Raw genomic sequence first — 21455 nt, forward strand, 5'->3', positions numbered from 1 at the left:
CCGCTCTCTGACAGTAAATCGATGCTACTGTAAACACAGGAACAAAGGAGCCTGCACAGGAGAGGGGGACAGAACAAGGAAAAGGGAGAGATGGAAAGCTGATAAGCAACCAAAGCTGAAACAATGTTGGGAAAAGCTGAACTGCTTCAGCATCTATTCATACCTCGTCCGGAGCTGGTCACCAATCCATTCCCAAGGCCATCAAGGAAGCAGTGCCCACTGTGGGTTGGGTGCGAGGGGAGAGCTGAGAGGACTGGGCCCCCAGGGGATGGTTGGGTGGTGTCACCCTCCCATTTGTCCTGTTGCTTCTGCAGTGCATGTGGGTTCCCTTTAGGTCCTCTAGGAGGGAATACCATGGGAAACTGGGGCTTTATGAGCCAAGAGCCATGGCTTGCTTCTGTCCAGCTCTTCAGTGAAAGAGCAGCTTTGGAGCCCGGCATGACTGAATTTGTGATGGTGTCTGGCTGTACCAAGGGCCCATACCAAGGGCTCACCCAGGTGTGGGTTTTGGGTTTAATCCATGGTGTTTTGGCCAACGTCCCAATTTTGGGACGTTGTTTAAGATCATGCTGATCAACATGGCAGGAACACAGGTTGCCACAGGCAGTCATTAGCCAGGGGAGGTTCACGTTGGTTAATAGAAATAATTTCTTATCCAAAAGAGTGTTGAGGTATTGGCACAACTGCCCAGGGAGGTGGGGGGGGGGGGGGGGTGTCACCATCCCTGCAGGTGTTCCAAAACCATGGGGATGTGGTACTGAAGGACGTGGTCAGTGGGCATGGTGGGATGGGTTGGGCTTGGAGATCTGAGATGTCTTCTCCAGCCTTAATGGTTCCGTGATTCCATGATGGAGTGGAATCTGCTTGGACATTTTGCTGGGAACACATAAGATCTCAGCCTTCAATGGTGGCTGCATTTCCCTGGGGGCTTGGGGTTTAAGCGTGCATGTTCTATAGCTGTTCTTGGGAAGGTTGCGTGGAAGAGCTTCTGTGGATGATCCTGATTGGGAAGAGGGGAGTTCAGTGCATGCAGCTTGGTCCCCAAGCCCATGCATCTAGAAGGAATCAACAGAACAGCACTAAGTGTAGTCCGCAGCATGGCAGCGGTTGGGCTTAATGGAAGCACTCAGAGTGCTGGAGCTCTAGGTTAAAGGCTGTGTGTACAGTGAGTTAAAAAAGCAAACAGCATGAAATTTTGCGTGCGTTTTGCTATTGCTGTCTTCATTTATGAGAAACAAATCGTGGAGCGTACCTCTTGCACACAGCTTGTTTATATAGGATGTACTTATTACTCCAGTGGGAGAGAAATCTGGTAGCTGCGTTTATCGTTTCTGGATACGTAACCCACATAAGGCATAAGATTTGAATATGACGGTAAAATAGCACAAGCAGGTTTCATAACTATGCATGCGTATCCCTTTGCCATGGGAAACATCAGCAATTTCAACAGGCCTGAAAGGTGGAGGGAGGTGAATTTAATACAGTGCAAAAATAAAGGTAATCCCAACAAAAGACAAGCGTGGAGCGGTTACCAGAGTCACCGCGGGCAGAGACAGTACATGTTTTGTGTCCAACAATAGTGGCGTACGTGACTTGAAACGCTCCTTCCTTATAAAACCAAATACCCACTGGTTTGGCTTATTAGCACTAATCTTCAAAGGGAGGCACAGAGCTGAGGTTCGCTGAGCTCAGACCTGGGAGCTCGGCTCTGCTCTCTCCACAACGTGCCAGCCTGGCCCACACCGGACCGTGCACAGCAGCTTTAACCTTCTGTGTGTCCACCAGGAGTGCCCAAAGCTGTGCAGAAATCTGTCTCTGTTGCGTGGTTTACATGCGAGAGCGCTGCAGTTGAACTTGCACTGACTCGGCGCAGAGTACATCGGGTTAAATGGACTATTACAATGGCAGGAGCTCATCTGGAACTAATAATTTTTGAGGCCACCAAAAGTAAAAAAAAAAAAAAAAAGTAAAAAAAAAAAAAAAAAAAAGGAAGAAAAGAAAAGAAAGGGAAAAAAAAAAAGCGTGGGGGGAGGAATGGTGGTGAGTTTGGTGGCCGGTGCCTAAAGCTTCTGCTGCCATCTACTGCACGTGGGTGGCAGCGGGACCGGCAGCGAGCTCGGGGCTGAGGCTGCAGAACAGCAGAACAGCAGAACAGGTTAAAGGCAAAAGATGGGCGCTTTGGGGTGGGAGATGCCCCCAGCTGTGCCCCCAGCCCCGGCTCACAGCACCACGGAGCATTGGGACGGGATGCCACACAGCCCCAGAGCGATGCTCGCCTGGTCTCAGGTCTCAGCCCCGCTCGCTCGGCGCTGCCACCCCTCACCCATCTTTTTGGCTCTGCACTATGGGAGCGCTAACAAAGCTCTCCCCAACCTCACTCGAATCAGACAGCCACGGGCACACGGTGGCCAGCATCTGTTTTGCCTCAGAGCACAGCACAGAGGCGGGTGCTGGTGGTGGACCCACGCGCTGGAGCCAGCTCAAGCATTACGGTGCTCGCCGGCCTGGCGAGACAATAAAGGGAGCCTGTTTATTTATGATGGCCGGGCTCTGGCAGGTCGCTGGCACGGTCTCCAAGGGCAATGCGTTCGAATCCCTTTCTCAGTTTTCTCTCTTCCATCTCTCCGGGCTGCCTTCTGTTCTTTGTGCCTATTCTCCCAGGAGATGTGGTCTCGAAACAAATAGCTCACCAGCGCTGCGGCTCTTGGTTGAGAGGTTAAATAAGTTTAGGAGGAAAAGTACATTGGGGATGGTGCTGATCCAAAGGAAGGAGCCAAGCACACCATTGTCTTGACGGGCTCAGAGCCGGCCGCGGTCGTTTCCTGGGTACATCGGCATGTTGGCTAGGAGTTGCATATAGGCACTGAGAAGTGGAACTGGATTAAAAATAATGCTGCTCTTGTGACAAAACAAACAACTGGGAATTGGCCTCTGGGCTCCTGTTCCTGGCTTTATGAGGGAGCTCGCCACCACAGGGGAAAGGGAAGCTGTGGGATTCACGGAGCCAGGGAGGATGCTTGGGGTCGGGGCAGCCCTGCTGAGAGCATCAGTGCAGAGCCATCCTCTGCCTGGATGCAGGAGGGACGGGGGGACCCTCTGGGCCTGGATGTGTTGTGTGGGAGGCCAGGAGGAGCCCCAGCTCCTTCTCCTGCCGTCACCCTCTGGGATCTCAGGGTTGGGGTAATGCAAAGTGCTCAAGAAGCCGTTCTCACAGTGAGATGGGAATGAAAATGTGCCAAAAAAAAAACGTTGAGTGCAGCTGATCGGGTTGTGAATTCTTTCTCTGAGGGTGTCTGCTTCCCTCCATGGGCAACGGAGAGATCCAGGGAAAGTCAACATTCTCCTTGGCTCCTGGAGCTGTGAGGTTGGGTGATGGGAATGCCACACTTTGTCCACCTTTGCCTCTGACTCTCCATCCCTACACCACATTCCCCTCCTGCACAGATGGTGTCAGGTGGCAGCAATCTTCAGGGTGTGTTTATTTAACTGCCACTCAGCTCACAGCCCCACTCCCCATTCACTGGCTGTCCTCCTGGCCCTCCTCCCTGCATGGCTGTCTAGTCGTCATCATCATCCTCCATCTGGGAAGCAATGAGATGAGTTCCAGCCAGCCAAAGGCAGGTGCTCACAGCAAATAGGAGGTCGGGACCTGGGCAGGGCGATGCTTCCAGGCACTGGGTGAGCTCAGCCATGAGGAGGATCTGGAGGATGTGGGCTTCTGAGTGCTGATAATTCACAGGGAAGAAAGAAACATGTGCATTGGAAGAGCCTGGGCTGCTGTTTTTTCTCGTGTCCCACACTTGGCAGGTTGAGGGGCTTGCGGCAGGGCTGTGATGGTTAGCATGGATGGTTAGCACAGCTCTTTCCTTCCCACAGACCGTCCCTTCCCTCCTTAAAGGAGGGGCTGGGCTATCTAGGAGCTCTTGGCTCCCCATCCTAAATTCCAGCTTGCGTTCTGCTGCAAAATATCCTCAGTTATTTCATCTTTCCTGCCGAGAAAGGCTAAACATAACCGCTCAGGAGTCTGGCACGAGGAACTCGGGTCGCTTACTCAAAAGAGGAGCAGCGAGCCAGACCTTCAGCTGCACTCACTCAACATCAGAGCGCATCTATTGGGTGAAACGCTTAACCCCCACTGGGAAGGGCTTCTGCAGTCATAGCAGCATAGAATCATTGGAGTTGGAAAGGGACCTTTAAAGGCCACCTGGTCCAATCCCACTGCAAAGAACAGGGACACCCACAGCTCCATCAGGGTGCCAGCTGGAGGTGTCTGTCCTGACCGTGCACCAGGCTGCCTTGGAGAGGGAAGTGGGTGCATGGGAACGAGGTGTCACTTCTCGTACCTCCAGGGGGAGCGATCTGTTTCAGCAACAACAGGGAAAAGTCAGCTTCATTCACGAGGAAGGAAGCAACGGGGGAGGAAGGAACGGCTGTTTGTTAATGTTGCCTGAAGCTAAACATTAATGAAGTGCAACACTTAAGATGCTTGCGTGCCTCAGCGACGTCCACCACGCTCACATGTTGCCTTTCTAATTATGTAGGTTAAAGCATGAGGTATGTGTGAAGAGACTGCTGCCTGCTCATTACCTCTCTGTGAGTCGTAACTCTGCTTTGCCTGTAGCTGCCGGGGTGTCAGGTGTGCTTGCCAACAGCAATGGGAAAGCAGTGGCATCTTGTGCAGCAGGGGAACGGGATGCAAAAAGCTGGTTCAGAGGAGCGCTTTGCCTTTTATTGCATGAAAGGCTCAATAATGATTTTGGAAACCAGGAGCTGTTTTGTTTACCCAATCCGTTTTTATTATTAAGTGGGGGGGGGGATGGAAAAAAAGAAAAAGAAAAAAACCAGACAAAAAATTCCTTCAAAATTGTGCAATAACAACACAGCAGAAATCAGTGAATGGAGGAAAAAAAACAAAGAGACACAGAGTAGCAATTCAAACAGTGCAGTATTAAACATCACTCAAGGAACCTGATCAGAAGCTGACTCTACTCCAGACTTCACCAGGCTGCTTGGAGCCCACCCCAAGGCTGTCACTGTTAGGGCTGTACCAGGAGCTCTCCGGATCCCGGAGTAAATAACTCCATGCCACCCTGTTTGTTCTGAAGTCCATTTGAAGGAGATCGAAGGTTGTTTCTGGAAATGCTATTTGGGTCTTTCCTGAATGGAGTTTTACCTTTCCACCTGTGAATTGCTGAAGTCTGCTCTGACCTGAGAACACAAAGGACCTTTACAGCCTCAGTTTGTTGTTCAAATGGACTTAAGAACACCAGCCAGCATCTTCAGTGGGCTCAAACACAGGCACCAGAAGTTCCTCCCAGCCCCTGTGCCTCCCATACCCTTTTTCTCCTTATGGATCCCAACAATTCACTGGGTTCCCATCAGGCCAACCCAGGCCATCTCCCAAAAGGGAAAGGATTCACGTCCCATTGCATCAAGCTACTGAAAAAAAAAAGTAAAAAGAAAAAAGGAACAAAATATGCATCCACATCCATGTACCGTATGTACACCAGAACCCTCCCGCCCCATATACATCTCTGTGAACAAGATTCCGTGCTTCAAAAGTTCATAAAAATATACAATTTACCCAGAACTGCATCTATCCTGCCCATTCCCTGCCTGGAGCTTAGACTTCTCTATTTATATATAAAATACACTAGCCCTGTAAAGTCGCTTTGCTGAGAGCACAGCGGGGATTTTTGCACTGTGAGGGGGTGCCCGGGCATTGCATTGCAGTGATCAGAGGTGCAGGAGCTCTGCACAAAGGCAAGGGCTGCACTGCACAGGCCATCACTGCATTGCACTGGGGGCATTTTTGGAGTATGGTATTCCAGCAGACCGCCTCCTGGCAGCGCTCACAGCACCGCAGCACAAAGAAGCCTTTCATTGCGGCCAGAGGTGACCCATCCCCAGCTGAAAGCATCCAGCCGAGGGATTGCTGCAGAATGCAAAGTGGCTACAAGGTTCCCCTTTGGCATCCGCCTTCTGCAGCCCTCCCTCCAGCAGAGCTTTCCCCAGGGGAGCAGAGCAGCAGAATTTACCCATTACTCACTGTCCGAGGTACCACTCTCTGGGATACCACACTGCAATTCTCAGATACCTGCGCCAGAATTAATATTTGCTCCATGAGGAAGGGATGCAAAGCTTTTAACTCTGCTTTCAGCCTCCCCCATCCCTGCAGAAATACAATAAATCTTCTGATTTATATCTATAGGATCGTTTTGCCTCTGGGTCAGGGTCTGCTCTCCCTGCAGCTGTCACTTCAGACGATTTCAGATATACATGCTGGGTCAACCTACTCAAGACTTTTGCCCAAGAACAGTACCTGACCCTCAAACATGGTAAAAATATTGCAACTTGGCCAGCTCGCTGCTGCTCCTAAAATCTGGTTGTGGTTTGGTCCCAGCTCTAGGGGAGAAATCTGTCACTGGGAATGAGAACACCAGTAATTAAAAATAGAGTCAGTATTTCTATAGCGTATCAAACCCTACAGAACCTCAACGCTTTATACATCTTCTGTAAGTGAAATTAAACGGGTCGGTCGCGTATCAAAACATAGTTGGCCTCTCTTGTTTCATCTGTAGGAAGACTGCAATTTACACAGCAAAAATACTTCTGGTTTAAACCAAGGAACCGGTATGACAAGACAGTGTGCTCTATCTGCACTGGCACGGAGCTCCTGGGCTTTGCATATATAGAGTATGGCCGAGCGTGAGCCGTGGGCAACCCGCTCGTATCGCACTCTTGGGTTGGCAAGTAGTGGGATTGGAGGGGAGATTCACCAAAACAATAACCTCAACGATGGGAAAGAGACATTTCTACTGCTCTGTAGCCAGCATTGCGTCTATAGCACACGTGGCCTGATGAGTGATAAGGATATATTATAGATATGTTACTCAGAAGCAGAAGGTGCAACCGCAGCTACCTGTAGGAAATGGTGATGGAGGAAAGCAACGCCTGCTGTGAGATGGGTGGAGATGGGCAGTACCTGCAGCTCTGTGACTGCAGAGCTGGTGGAGGTCCCACTTCCATCCCTCTGACATCTTCACACCTCGAGCAGCAACACGGGGAAAGCTTTCCTGGGAACAACGTGCTACGGTGGTGGCAATTTCTCACACTGACATTGCTGACATGAATTACAGACTGATTACAACACAGCCAGCAGGTCAGCAGCTGCTGGGAGCCTGACTTTGAACGAGGGAAAGAATATGTAAAACTAAGGATTGCTATTCTCATGGCAAGAACAATGGTGGGGATGCCAAGATACTACTGCCTCGCAAGATAAAGTGGCACATGTTCTACACAACAATGTGTACAACGTCTGACGGCTCAGAAATCTGTTCTGGAGCAGATTTCCCAATAAATTAACACAACAAAAATTCTTCCATATAAAACAAAGTCCAAAGGATTTTTCTTTTTTTTTTTTTTTAAGTAAAAGCAAAACTTCAGGGACTATATTACTTATCTCTCTCTACATATATAATCTCCTGAATTTTTTTTAAAATAAACGTATTCTTGTCTTAGAAAAATAAATTGAGTAGCCAATTTAGTCAACGGAAAATATCTCACAGACTTAAAAGCATGCCCAGCAAGCATAGCCGTGTAAGACTAAATCAATGTTAAATCAAAGCAATTTGTTACTAAACCAAACTAGTTTGCAATTCACAGTTGATTACTACAAAGTGTTTCTTAAATTTTTTTTTGGCCCATAGAAAAATAACATATTGCAACTCAAAGTGCATTTTTAAAATAAACAATCAACTATTTTTATCAAATAAAATATTTACACCATTTGGTTTTTACAGTCAGAAACGCTTCATGCGATGACCATGGGGACATCATCTGAAAATCCAGTTATCATGGGAGCTTCGTCATCCTCATCTCCTGGAAAACAAACCCGGAGCTCTTTTACACCACCCCTGGTTTTGGGTTGGATATCAAGAAAAAAATACTGTCTGAAAGAGTGGTGCTGCACTGCGCAGCTGCCCAGGCAGGTGGTGGGGTCACCATCCCTGGAGGTGTTCCAGAACAGCAGTGGCACTGAGGGACGTGGGCAGTGGGCATGGTGGGATGGGTTGGGCTTGGCCTTGGGGATCTGAGAGGTCTTTTCCAACCTGAATGATTCTCTGATTCAATGGGACACAGCTGAACTGGCCCCAAAACTAGTGCATCAGCATGTGGCTCTTACTGGTTGTTGTATTTGTGATACCCAGGTTTTAATGAATTTTCATTAATAGGAGGTGTTTAAGTGAAGCTACTGATAACATATGCCCTGGTACAGGCTTATACTCTTAGAATCAGATCAAACCCATAAGGAGTTTTACCCTAAAGACGTCCCAGAGCACGATAAAGGACGTGTGCTGATTTGGAGTACCTGAGATCCCATTGCACGACCCCAAGAGTTGTGCTAAGCTGATGGTTGGACCTAATGATCCTAAGGCTCTTTCCCAACCTCAGTGACTGTACAACTCTTTGATTCTACATACCTAAGTCGTCCCCTGAGGAGAAGATGGCCGAGCCCAGGCGGGAGCTGTAGTGGCTGTTGGCGAAGGCGGTGAAGCTGCTCTGCAGCCGGCGGTGCCTCGTGTAGAGCACCACGAAGCCAGCCCCCAGCGCCACCAGCAGCAGGAACAGGATGGGGACCACAATGGCAGCCACATCAGTGGATCTGCCCAGTTTGGATTCAGAGGAGTCTTCACCTACAGAGCAGGGAGGCAGGGAAGCATCATTTGTAACCAATATGACATTTCTCCTGCTGCTGCTGGTGCAGTGTCCTAAGGGCGTGGGTTTTTATGCAACAAACCCAACCCAAATGCATCCAACTCGCTAACATTTCCATCCTATGACTTCAGGAGAGTTTCTTCTGTCCAGACCTGCTAGGATGCAAAGCCACCAAGTGGCCATCTGTGTAATACTTCACTATCTCCTCTTGGGTCCATTTTTGAGGCTTTTGTTAGTAGTGTTCATGGAGGAAGAGGGGGCTGTGCCAGTGACTTACCAGCTCCCAGCTCATCGTAGAGAAGCGTGGCTGGCTCCCCACACATCTGCCCGCCATACAGACACCTGGCCCGGACTGCGAAGGAGTAGTTGTGACCTATCTTCAGGTTGGAAACTTTGAAGAAGTTCTCAGTGGTGTTCCCAAGATAGGCCGTGCGGTTCACCAGGCTGTCAAACATGAGAACCTCATAACCCTGAGAGGGGCAAAAGCAATGACACAGCTCATCAGGGACTCCCAGGGAGCAGGGCATCCTGTTGTATTTACAGGGCAGTGCCAGGAGCCCTGCAAGCAACTCCGCTCGCAGCATTAACGAAATGCTGCTTGTAGGGTGGGGGAGAGTGCCCCTTACCCGGCTCTCATTGAAATTGCTTTCCTTTAATGCCAAGCTCTTCCAAAAGAGCAGAATGTGGTCATTTTCTGTTATAATTTTTAAGGCATCCGGTGCAGAGAGTGGAACTGCACATGAGAGAAAAGAGCAGGAAGGTTAGGTTGGAACAGGAGTGCCGCTTGTTTTCTGGTTGAGAAGCAGCAAGAGGGGCACACCTGAAGGGGGCGGGGGGCTTCATTTGTCAGCATAGTGCAGGCTGTGCTGGAGGGGAGGGTATGGCTGGTAGGGTCTGCTGGTGGGCTTTATGGTAGGATGGCATTTCGTATCAATACTTGTTCCTTTACCTGTGTTAATCATCATGCTGGATTCTTTGCTCATGTTTCCCAGTTGAACAATCACGTGGTACTTGCCTCCCGGTTCGAGTTTCTTAATGGTGTACTCCACCGTGCTGTTCCGCGTTTTCACTTTATAGATTTTATCTGTTTTTCTTACTAAATCCTTAACTGCAACAGCGTACAACTGAAGGGGAGAAAAGGCAGGCACGGTGAATGACAGACCTCACTTTCTTGCAGACTCGCTAGCAATCTCATACAATGTTAGGACATCAGACCGGGGGGTAAAGATGGCATTAAGCCATGCCTGTGCTCTATAGAAACCTGGCAAATAGTCAGACTTTGAGCCCCTTGCTGGACAAGCTGGAGCCCAGCCTGAGATGGCTATTTACAGACAGAGAATATGCAGTTGCTGGGACTTGTGTCCCAGACAAGGGGCCGATCTCTTCTCCCAGGTAACTAGCGATAGTACAAAAGGTAATGGGCTTCATTTGCAGCCTGGGAGGTTCAGGTTGGACATTAGGAAAAAATTCTTCTCCAAAAGGGTGGTGATGCAGTGGCACAGCTGCCCAAGGAGGTGGTGGGGTCACCATCCCTGGAGGTGTTCCAGAACAGCAGGGATGTGGCACTTGGGGACATGGTCAGTGGGCACGGTGGGGATGGGCTGGGGCTGGACTTGGTGATCTGAGAGGTCTTTTCCAACCTTAATGATTCTATACTAAGGGCAGAAGGGAAACAGCAGATTGTATTTATCAATGAGCAGAGATGCAATGCGAACCTGTGCCATGTCAGAGTTTCTGCTGTTTCCAGAAAGTTTTAAACCTTTGCTGCTACAGCATGGGGACCAGCTTAGGAAGGCTAAGTTGATGACGGGGCAGGGATCTGTCTGTGAACCAGGGCTTTGTGTGCAAAGGAAGAGCAGAAGGCTCTGAGGTCATACCATATCCTGGTCGGGCGAATCATAGGGTGATTCCCACTTGATGACGGCGAAGGTCTTGCCTGTGAGCACTGCATGGAGGTGCCTTGGGGGCAGCCGGTTGTCGGGGATCATCTTCACCACGACGTAGTCGGACGGTGGCCCTTGGTAGGGAGACACCACACGGACCTTGAAGGGACGACCCAGCAGTTAGTGCAGTGCCTTCAGGCTTCGGTGCCAACCCCGAGCCCGTCGTGTGGGTGGGAGGGGATCAGAAAAGCAGCCTACCAAGAACAGGTACTGCTCGTCCCGCTGCACGATGACAGTGGCATTGTGGAAGGTTGTGGTGGTGCTGTGAGGGCTCTGGTAGAGCTCAAGGAAGGACGTGGCGTAGAAGATGCCATAGACCTGCAGAGGAGAGGACAAGAGGGATGGTGCAAAGCTTGTCATGGCACGGAGCTCCCACCCAAACCTTGGTGTGCTGCTGCTCTTTAGGGATATGGTCCTCCTGGGCCCAAGTTTAGCTCTGGTCTGTCAACCAAATTGCCCAGCAGCCCTCTCCTTTGATTAAGGTCCTCATTGAGGAACCTGCTCCCACCCCTGACAGCACAGCCATCAGTTAGAAGGCCACGGGAGCATCATGATGTTATCTGTATTTCAGCCCCTCCTCTGTGAAACAGCAGCTGAACCAACAGACAACAAAAAGCCTTTCTGTGCTGGTAGGGACGTGGCAGCAAGCGCTCCTCCTTACATTTTTTTTTAACATAAATTTTTCAGGGTTTTGGAACTCAGTCCCAACAAACAATCCTGTTCCAAACTGTCTTGTGTTTCTGAGCTCTGAGCCAGACCCCATCCCAGTAAGTGAGAAAGGAGAGCCTCAGGGCCTTACAACATCCCTCGGTCCGGTCCAGGTGCACTCCACTGCTGTCTGGTTGGTGGCCCTGGCCTTGAGACTTGGTGGGATGGGTCTCGTCCCGCTGGTCACAACGTGCACAAAAGACAGAGGGCTGTCACCCAGCTCTGTCTTAGCCCAGGCAGAGATTTCATAGGGGGTGTGAGCTGTCAGGTTGCCCACTGAGCAAGGAGAGAGATTTGCACTGTTAGGTGAGGCACGTTACAGTATGGTGGAAGCATCAGGAAATGGTCAGCAGCATTAAACAGTCTCAGACAGGACTGTCCCTCTCTTGGTATGTGTTGTCCTCCATTCTGATTAGTTTCTTTTGCACAGAATTTCCTGGGTATCTAAGCTAGCCTTGCTTGCCCATGTTGGGATGCTTTCCCATATCTTGACTGTGCATGCTAGTTATTCCTCCAAACCCCAAAGCAATCTGATTAACAGGGACACGCACTGTAGACAAGCCCAATAAATTGTTGACCTTTTGCAGACTCAATAAACAAAATCCCTGTGATGAGAAAAGGCCACTGCATCCCCAGGGAATAAATCCCAAATCTGCTTGAAATCTCCAAGCCCTAAGAAGAGAGACCAGAGTTTTACCAGTCTGTCCTCTCAGGATTTCCTCTTTACTTCACATACTCAGCTGAGCCGCAGTGACAAAAAAAACAACCTGTAGCTGTCAGTAAAACCCTCCATTTGGGGGTGACCAAAGCAAAACTTTACACCTCAACCATTTACCTTTTTGGACTGACTTTTCTCCTTCTATGGCCAGAGTTCTTCTTTCCTGCCTGTGTGCATCAAATGTCCAGTAGATGTTGACAACGTAACCGCTGACCTGTCAAGCAGCGATGGCACACGGTATGAACTGACGCAAGCTCAGCTATTTTGGATGCAGTGAAAGTGTCATCACTTATGTCTTTAAGTCATATTTTCCATCCTAATTAAGAGAGCTGGGGCAGCTGATGAGTGGTACGTAATAAATGGGGATGGAATAATTAGTTTCAAACAATGATTGCAGTACTAAACTGGGTGATAGCTTATCCCATCCGGTATTTACCACTTATCCAACTTCGCTGTTACTGATGTTTCAGAAGTAGAGAGCAGAATTTTACCTTGATATTAGTATTCATTTTCAGACTGAAGCTTATGGAGTCCTCAGTGTAGCCCTCAATGCGTATGACAGGTGGAGGAATGACTGGAAGGAAAGGGAGAAATGGCTGTTATTGCAATCCCAAGAAACTTCACGGAGAGTTCTGATGGCTCTTCTGCCTCTGCTTTCCAACTCCCTCCAATGACCAGGTACTCCTGTATTTCACACAATCAAGAATTCTGCATTTTTAGTAGCATGATGTTTTTCTTTCCTTTCTTTGTCAACGCCGTGAGCGTGCACTTTTATCTAACAAACTAGAAAGCAGACAATTTTGACATCAGAATATAGGCTAGGAGAAAGCCTTGTCAGGAATACAAATGACTTCAAAAGGCTTATCAAACAGCACTTCAGAGGGAAACAATTTGTCGTGTTGTTTGAGTTTACCTACTGTCAGACCACAACGCTGCGACAGTTTCTGGGAGCCTCAGTAGTCTTTTAGTGGTCTGATCTACACGAAATGCAGCAACCATCACAATCACAAGCAGGAAGGAGATGAATTAGCAAGCATTCTCTCAATGAGTGATGCTGGAAGAGCTGGTGGAGGTGCATCCTGCCTAGCCCAGGGTAGGGCCTACATGAGTCAATGGCAATCCATCTGCAGTCCTCGGAGCGAGGGACAGCAACGCTTACTGAAATAACAGCACTCACCTTTGCCTTTTATGGTGGTTATGGATTTAGAGACGCTCCAATTTCCCACTCCTCGACTGGTCACCGCAGCAACCTTCCAAGTGAGACGGTCAGTTAATATGAGTGAATGTCACCAGCAAGACATGATGCAAACAGAGTGAGGTTAGAGCAAGGTTATGGACATGGTGGAGCTCAGGGAAAAGGACTTTGAAGCAAACAATAGCTAAATTACTTGGCAATAAAATGCTTATTACAGAGATAAAACAGACTACTTTATGTCAATTAAAAGAACCTAAGTGAAGGAAGGGGCATCCTCTCTGCAGATAACTGCTCTCTTATAAAATCCTATAACCATGGAACAGAACAGATCAGCCCCAGTGTAGGTAAGAACCATGCCTGTATCCACAGGTCCCCATGCTCATCCTGCACGTGTACACTGGCAGTGTACATTCCCCAGGGTTGGCACACTTTCACTTCTTATCCATTCTATCTGCAGTCACCCAGCCTCTCCCAGGTCTGCCTTCTCCACACCTACTTGCTGCTCTGTGCAGTCATTCAGCCAGGAGCAAATTTATCTCTGCCCCAGATCTGGAGCAGCTGCAGTGACACTGGCATGGGCAATTGGTAGCATAGGTTTCACAACACAGCCTGGCCTCTTGGGTGGAGGAGCGAATCAAGGGGCACAACTTTGGTCTTAAATCTATACACACTGTCAGCGCAAATGCCAGCACCCCACTGAGGGCTGACATTAAAAGGCTGGATCTTAACATCATACTTTCTCAGCCATTAGTTGGCTGTACAAGACTTGAACTGCCTAGCAAACAGGAACAAGGTCGTGCAGAGCTCTCCTATAGACTGAGCTCTGAAGATACTCACCCGAACTGTGTACAGTGTGTTGACCTGTAAGTTCTTGATCTCAGTGTAGTTCTTGGTGGTCCTAAGGGACGACCACTCCTTGGAGCCACTGCTGCTGTATTCCACCTAGAAGCACCAAAACTGGGGATGAGGACTCCAGGGTCAACAATTCTGTAAGTCTTTCTATGCCAAAATGTCAGCAAAAAGAATTAATCAAGCTTAGAAAGGAAGCCAGAAAGAAAACCATGGTTTTGAGGATTGTGTTGCTGTCTACAGCCCCATAACGTTGCTCTCAGCAGATTTTCTCCTCAAAACACCCCATTCATGTCCCCATAGTCCCCTGCAGATGGCTGTGCTCAAAATGGCAGCAGGACTCACAATGAATTCCCGTATGAGGCCGTGGGCGTTCACAGGGGCACTCCAGCTGCACAACACCACCCCCTCAGCTTCCTTTTTGAGGGCCAACTGGAGGTTAAAGGGAGCATCCGGCACTGTGGGGAGAAGCACAGGCATTAGGGTTGGTCACAGCCGTCACCTGAAGAGCAGCAATAGGAGGGCAGGGTCTGCCAACAAAGCAGAGGGTAGACGTTGTCTTCTGGTGTGCCTCAAGCCCTGCTCAACCCTCACAGGGCCAACGAGCCCTTCTGGTGATAGCAGTGATGCTACGTGTGCTGGTTCATTGCTTTTTCTGAACCCCTTCCTCAACCCAAGCTCCAGCTAAAACCACACAGCTCTGCTTACATCCTTCGGGCACCCGCAGGGTGATGAAGTCGTTGGTATTGTAGACTCTGCTGAGACACTGCACCTGCACCTTCACCTGGTAGGTGCAGTCAGGCTTGAGGACCTTCAACACACTGCTGGTTTTGTTGCTGTGGGTTTCCAGAACCTTCCAGATGCTTTCTCCGACCATCCTGCACGAGATTCAAACCCCTTTGGTCAGGGATATACTTGGTGACAGAGGGGGACATGTAATCTCTTTGTATTTTAAGAGCTTGCTGCTTAGTTTTCTGGGCAGCAAAGCCCACCACCAGCTTGGGAAGCTGTTTCACAGTCTGAACTACGTGTAGCTCAGTGCCTCATTGGCACCACTACTGTCCTCTGAGGTTTGCTCTCACTGCTGTGCTCTAATTTCTTGACTTTGTTCTCGTTGTTAGCAGTCCCACAAAGACAAGACCCAAGCAGAAACAGAACACCCAATATGCCCACATTTCTGTAGAGTAAACAATCTGAAGGAAACAAAGACAGCTTTTCACAAAGGTCCCCTAGCTGCAGCTATTTTGGAGCTGCTTCGCAATGAAGCATTAGAAGATTTTCCAGCTAGAAATGGATTGCAAAGCTCTGTCTTTTGAAATCTGATTCAGTACAGGGCCTTGCTGTAAATACATGCACTGATCATGGAACCATTAAGGTTGGAAGGACCACTAAGATCACACAGCCCGACCATCAGCCCATCAACCACTCATGTCTGTGCTCATGCTTCTGCCCTTCACCCAATACAGTGAGGTAGTGGGGTACCTGTAATACACATTGTAGACACAGGAGGTTGAGGACATCCTCTTTGGCCGAGCCCATGTCAGGGTGATGGCACCAGAGAAGTCGGCCGTCCACTGCAGGTTCTGTACCTTGTACACAATGGTGTCATCTACAACAGAGAGAGTGAGGCTGCAGAGGGAATTCAGCCCTTTGCCCAGAACATGCAACCCATGGAGGCAGAAATTGACTGAAGGGAGCACTGGCACTGTGCAGATGAGGGGTGTAATGTAGGTGGGGTGGGCAAAGCAGACTAGGAATAGAACCCTGATTCTCCCCAGAACATTTTGTGGTTGCCTTTGTGCTGCTCATACCCAAAGAAATATAAAGCATGGCTGCTGACGAAATACTCTTTATCAGCAGTGTATCAGTGCAGGGTAAGTCACTCCTTTGCTTGTGTGACGAATCTGGGCTGTCACAGATTCCCCACCCAGGTCCCTCTTTGCATGGTGTCACAGCTCACATTCCAAAGCTGGGAAGCAGGGCAGAGCTCTGGTGCAGGTTTCCAAGGGAAAACAGATAGTTTTCCCTGGCTGTTCATTCCCCCACGAATCTCAGCATTGCCTTCCCCCAACCTCTCCCAGTCGATATTTAACTAAAGCACTAAAACCTGGCCAATGCTTAAGCCCTGAGCAGGTCAGTAGGACCACGCTGAACCTCATGGCTGCACACAGACAGCAATCGATCGCGGTCATCTGTCCAGGGGTGATGGTGGAGGGGCACAAACTGGGTCACCATGTAAAGGAGCACAGGGTCAGGGACAGTCCCTTCACCCGTGGGCCATGTGAAATGGACAGCCGTGCTCCCTTTCATCCTGAAGTTGGTTTGTGTGTCTGAAATTGCCGGAGGGCAAAATCTCAGTGCAGAAGCTGGCTGGGAAGTTTGTCCCATCTGGTTACGAGCGGGCAGAGAAGCAATCTGGCCGTGGTGCTACATGCAGGGCGTGTGAATTAAAAGCTGCGCGTGCGGGAGAGCTCACGTGCATGAAAACAGAGGAGGGAGATGGGTCAGACTGCAGCTCACCCGTGCAGTTCCTCTCGTCGCTGCCATCGGAGCAGTCCAGGTACCCATCGCAGCGCTCGGTCGCCAGCAGGCAGGCCTCCCCATCCTCACAGCGGTAGCCCTGGGGGCACGACAGCGAGCTGTGCGTTGCTGCAAGCAGAAAGGTTGCAGGGCTCAGTGCAGGGAAGGTCCCTGCAGGAATGGGGCTGGGTGCTGGTGTAAAAGCAGGAATGATGCATGGATGGAGCACAGAGTGCCATTAACTGTCCTATCTCCACTTTGCTACATATTCTGGCATGATCACACCCAGCATCAGAGTGACCCGGGGTGTGTTCTAGCAGGGAAGTGGAGGAGTCACCATCCCTGAAGGTATTTAAGAGATGTGTGGACATGGTGCTTCGGGACGTGGATCAGTGGTGGACCTGTAGTGTCACGTCGTGGTTGGATATGGAGTGAATGCTGGGTCATGGTTGGATACGGAGTGCTGGGTCATGGTTGGACTTGCAGTGCTACATCATGGTTGGGCTTGATGATCTCATGGGTATTTTCCAACCTGAATGACTCTATGGTTCTATAAAATTAACAGCTGGACTTCTAATGGAAAAAAAAAAAAATGGCACGTGGGGCTTTTTTTCCCATTTTAACTGCCAGGATTCCACCAGCATTAACCCTTCCCATCCCTGCACAGAGCATCCCAAGGGATGGAACCAGACGAGGTGCTCTCAGCCCCACACTCACGGCAGCTCCTCTCGTCGGTGCCATCCTGGCAGTCCCTCCGGCCGTCGCAGCGCTTCCAGTTGGGGATGCATTTGTGCAGCTGCTGGCATTCGAACTCGGTCCTGCTGCAGCGGCCGCGCGGCGCTGGGGGGCTGGAGGTCACATTGGGGTCTGCGGGTGGGAGAAGCGAGGAGAGAACCCAGCAGCACCGACAGCGGTCCCAACTTCACTAGATGGCGTTGGTCCCGGCTCCACTAGATGGCAATGTCCTCCCATCTAGCAGCTAGCTGGGATGCCTGAACCATCCTCACCGCTGACTGCAGAGGGCTGGGAAAGCAACTGCTCTGCAGCCTCCTGGTACCTTCAGCGCAGGTGTGAGCTGAAAAGCCACCCCAGCTCCCTCCCCTCCGTGTCCCCAGACGTGATAGAGGAGGAGTGGGGTGAGGATGCTTACGGGAGGTGGGACAGGCGTCCTCGTCGGAGCCGTCGGCGCAGTCGCGGTACCCATCGCACACCCAGCTGTTGGTGATGCAGGCGCCGCTGCCGCACCGAAAATGGTTGGGGAGGCAGGTGGGAGGGACGGCGGTGGTGATGGGAAGGAGTGGGGAGCCTGAAAGACACCGGACAGGGTGTCAGAGCCCCACCAGCAGAAGGGAATGGGGAAGGCATGGCAGGACACGTGGTGTTATCTGCATCTGGATCCCAATTGGGATTTTCAGACAGGCAGAAGGTAAGGATGTGTGAGAGCATGCACACAGCCCATTTGTGGGGGATTTTTAGAGCCCCAGAGCTGGTGCAGGATGCTGGGGTGCAGCCTCGGTGCAGCATCAGGGACCCTCACCCTCGCACTCCTTCTCATCCGACCAGTCCCCGCAGTCGTTCTCTCCATCACACTTCCACTGGTTGGGGATGCAGTGCCCATTCCCACACTGGAACTGGTAATACCGGGAGCAGGTGGGGGCATCCGTTGGGTTTTCTGACAAGGAGAGGAGAGTTCTCTGAGCCTCAGTGCTATCTCAACAGCCTCTAACACAGCCAAGGTACAAGAACGGGGCATTCCCCCACTATCCCCCCAGCATTTGGGGCAAGATCCTTTCTCTTCCTCTCCAGCTCCCCCCTTTCTCACAGCTATCACTGCTGTGTTGGCAACGTTCTAATGTATGTGCACTGGGTGCAGCCAAACAGCACCTATGGTCACAGAACCAGCAGTAGGATTCATACAGAGCACAGTAGACACAGAGAAGCAAGCCCTGCAGCTCTGCAATGAAGGCACAGCTGCTTCGCCTGGCTGCGCACAGCTCCTAGTGCTGCCCAGAGAACACTGATAAATATTGAACTTGGCTGTGAGCTGCCTGTCTGCTTTGGGCTGGGAATCTGGAGGCAATATGGTCCCACCAGACTCACTCAACCACAACACGTGCCTGCAGATCGGATGTGCAGCGTGCTGCAGCTAATCCACCTGCAGAAAGAGAATGGTGCTGATCCCCACGCAAGACACTGCAAAGTGAAAACGGAACGGTGCACACACGCATGTACACGCACATACATAGATGCATGGGTAGGTACAAGGAACATGGAGCCTGTTCCCTGTGCTCCTGGCATCCAACAGAGCAAGAAGCCATAATGACAAGGACCTTGAGGTTTTGCTCACCACAGCTGGCTTCATCTGAGTAATCACCGCAGTCATCCATGCCATCACACTTCCACACCAGGCTGATGCACACCCCGTTTGCGCACTGGAAGCTGAACTGGTCACAGGTGCGGTGGAACTCGGGCTCCTGGGCTGCAGGGGAGGTGTGGGGGGAAAGTAAGGGTCAGTGTGGGGATGGAGGGGAGCCCCACATGGAGCAGGAGGCTGTCATGGACTTTTGAAAGCACAGCATTATAGTCCAGGACCATTGCTTAGGAGACATGGCAGCTTTGTGGCACCCTCCCCACGCCTGTGGTCTCCACTCTCTCCAGCCCTCCCTATACCAAGTGCCTTGAGATGCACAGCACCACGCTCACCGCATCCCGCGTAGTTGGCGTCTTCATCGGAGCCATCCTCACACTGGATGTCACCATCACACACCATGGAGTGGGACAAGCACTGCTGCCGGTTCTTGCAGACGAAGTCCATGTAACGGGTGCACAGGGGAATTTCTGGGGAAAGTTGAGGAGGAGGGGATGGCACCATGGCAGGCACTGCCTGCAGAAAGGCCACTGTCATTTGCACAGAGCCGAGTGAAACATCCAGATTTCATGGACTGTGCACTGCCCTGCACAGCCTGTCCTCACTCAACAACACGTCACAGCACGCATGGCTTGGCACGGGCACCAGGAGGATTCGATCCTCCTTATCCAGCACCTCGTATTTGCCTTTTGCAGATGCTCAGAGAGGAGCCCATTTCCTCAGTACCAACGTTATCCCACCATGGGCATGCCTGTCAGCAGCCCCCAGCACTCACCACAGTCCTGTTCATCTGAGGCGTCGGCGCAGTCGGTGATGCCGTTGCAGTGTTTGCTGGTTGAGATGCAGGTGCCATTGGGGCACTGGAAGCCATTGCACTTCTTTTCTGAAATAAGGTAGATTTTGCCAATTTTCTTTTCAGTACCAAAAGGGCAGCCCCTATCCCCTTCCCCCTGACCCTTATTGGAGGGGATGGGAGTTGGTTGCAGCTCTCATGGGGTGCGTTTGCAGACACGTACCGCAAATGGTGGGGTCCTCATCAGAGCCATCCTGGCAGTCAGCATCGCCATCGCAAGCCCAGCGCTGTGGGATGCAGTGCCCATTCAGGCACTGGAAGCTGGAGGCCTCGCAGGTACGGAACACTGATGGGAGCAAAGCAGGGAGGGGTCCATTTCTCTCTGTGCCATTTCTCTCTGTATTTGCTCACAAACCCGCTGCTCCCCAGGGATGGCTTTCAGAGCACCCCGAGTGCTCTCCAGATCTGGGAGGCTCTTTGAGCCCAACCCTTGGTGTGTGCCAGCGCATGTGGCAGTGGTCATCTTAGGATGGCAAGAAGTGGCACAGACAGCAAGCAAACCCTGGTGGAGTATAGGGTCCCTGTATGGGACCTACCCCAATGGTAGGGGAATCAGTGGTCAGAAGTTTTGGAGATGGTCTGGAATTAGGGCAGGCCAAACCTATTTGTGTGGCCAATGCAAATCAGAAAACTTTTGGGTTTAAAAGGGATGAGGGCCTCACTTGGGCTCCTTTCACCCAAGGATCTGCTGCAGGGTGTGCTGGTTGGAGCCGAGCGCATATCGTTGCTTTAGAGACAAATACCACTCTCCAGCCAAGCGAGCACTCAGTGTTATCAACAAGAAAAGCAACATGCAGCTTAATTAAATGGCATGCTCGTGGATTTCACATTGGCTTGTGACATGTGCTTGCAGATATTTCAAAATGCCAAAGTTTCATGGCAGTAATATTCTATTAGGTATTCAGTGTGAAATGTAATTATTTCAGATAAGAGCAATAAATACAGCCGGTGGAGTCAGATGAAATGTTTCTCAAATAATTGTGATCCTCTTAGATAATTTCAACTCCAGGCTTTACAAACCCGAGATGCTTTTTGAAGTAGGTTCTGTTCCGGGAGACGTTCTCTCTGGAGAAGCTCACACGAGAGATAAGTGATACCAATATAAATTAAACCTCCTTAGACAGCGACGTGCATGGAATGCCAACGACCACAGCCCCCTGAGCATTGCTATGCACCTCGTGTGCTGGAGGCACATCTAACCTTGTGGATAGAGGATGCAGGAGCTCAGCACAGTGGATGTGATCCCCCAGGGGCTCTGGTGAGCCATATCAGCTCCCAAAGGCCAGCCTCTATCCTGCGTATTGCTCTGCAATGTGGCCACGTGCCTTTCACTGATGGCCTTAAGCTCTCTAAACTCCATCCTCCTCATGCAATGCTTGAGATTTTGGGGGTTTTTTTGGAGTGGAAAAGACCACTACATTGTTATGAGCTGGCTTTTCTGGTGGGTATAAGGCGCTATCTGGGTGTTAACATCAGGGAACTGCTTTGGGATGTTGCTTTTACACTGTGGTGTTGAGGATGGCTGAGGGCTGTGACTGTCAAATGCAGTTCGACAATGAGGCTCACAGTGCAGGGCTTGCTGT

General features: G+C 50.5%; 1 protein-coding gene and 1 long non-coding RNA gene across 3 annotated transcripts in view; one reads left to right on the top strand and one right to left on the bottom strand.

Moving 5' to 3' along the window:
* LOC107055055 overlaps positions 1–21455 on the top strand; it is a 302539-nt gene that overhangs the window by 255541 nt on the left and 25543 nt on the right. The window lies entirely within an intron of this gene.
* SORL1 (sortilin related receptor 1) overlaps positions 4772–21455 on the bottom strand; it is a 38168-nt gene continuing 21484 nt past the window's right edge. The window contains exons 25-47 of one of the 2 annotated variants that reach the window (XM_046903736.1): positions 20036–20158; positions 19795–19902; positions 19355–19489; positions 18999–19130; positions 18189–18323; positions 17802–17957; positions 17369–17518; positions 16652–16780; positions 15614–15740; positions 14840–15009; positions 14477–14589; positions 14120–14224; positions 13265–13337; positions 12579–12661; positions 12205–12301; positions 11461–11645; positions 10860–10979; positions 10596–10760; positions 9668–9842; positions 9345–9451; positions 8996–9188; positions 8484–8696; positions 4772–7881 (exon numbers count right to left, since the gene is read on the bottom strand). In XM_046903736.1, coding sequence (XP_046759692.1) covers positions 7814–7881; positions 8484–8696; positions 8996–9188; positions 9345–9451; positions 9668–9842; positions 10596–10760; positions 10860–10979; positions 11461–11645; positions 12205–12301; positions 12579–12661; positions 13265–13337; positions 14120–14224; positions 14477–14589; positions 14840–15009; positions 15614–15740; positions 16652–16780; positions 17369–17518; positions 17802–17957; positions 18189–18323; positions 18999–19130; positions 19355–19489; positions 19795–19902; positions 20036–20158 — 3062 coding nt within the window. In that variant the 3' untranslated portion in view covers positions 4772–7813. The remainder of the gene's footprint in view (positions 7882–8483; positions 8697–8995; positions 9189–9344; positions 9452–9667; positions 9843–10595; positions 10761–10859; positions 10980–11460; positions 11646–12204; positions 12302–12578; positions 12662–13264; positions 13338–14119; positions 14225–14476; positions 14590–14839; positions 15010–15613; positions 15741–16651; positions 16781–17368; positions 17519–17801; positions 17958–18188; positions 18324–18998; positions 19131–19354; positions 19490–19794; positions 19903–20035; positions 20159–21455) is intronic. The other variant, NM_001397702.1, reaches the window with a different exon arrangement.

This window comes from Gallus gallus, chromosome 24 (assembly GCF_016699485.2).
Source record: "Gallus gallus isolate bGalGal1 chromosome 24, bGalGal1.mat.broiler.GRCg7b, whole genome shotgun sequence".
Lineage (NCBI taxonomy): Eukaryota > Metazoa > Chordata > Aves > Galliformes > Phasianidae > Gallus > Gallus gallus.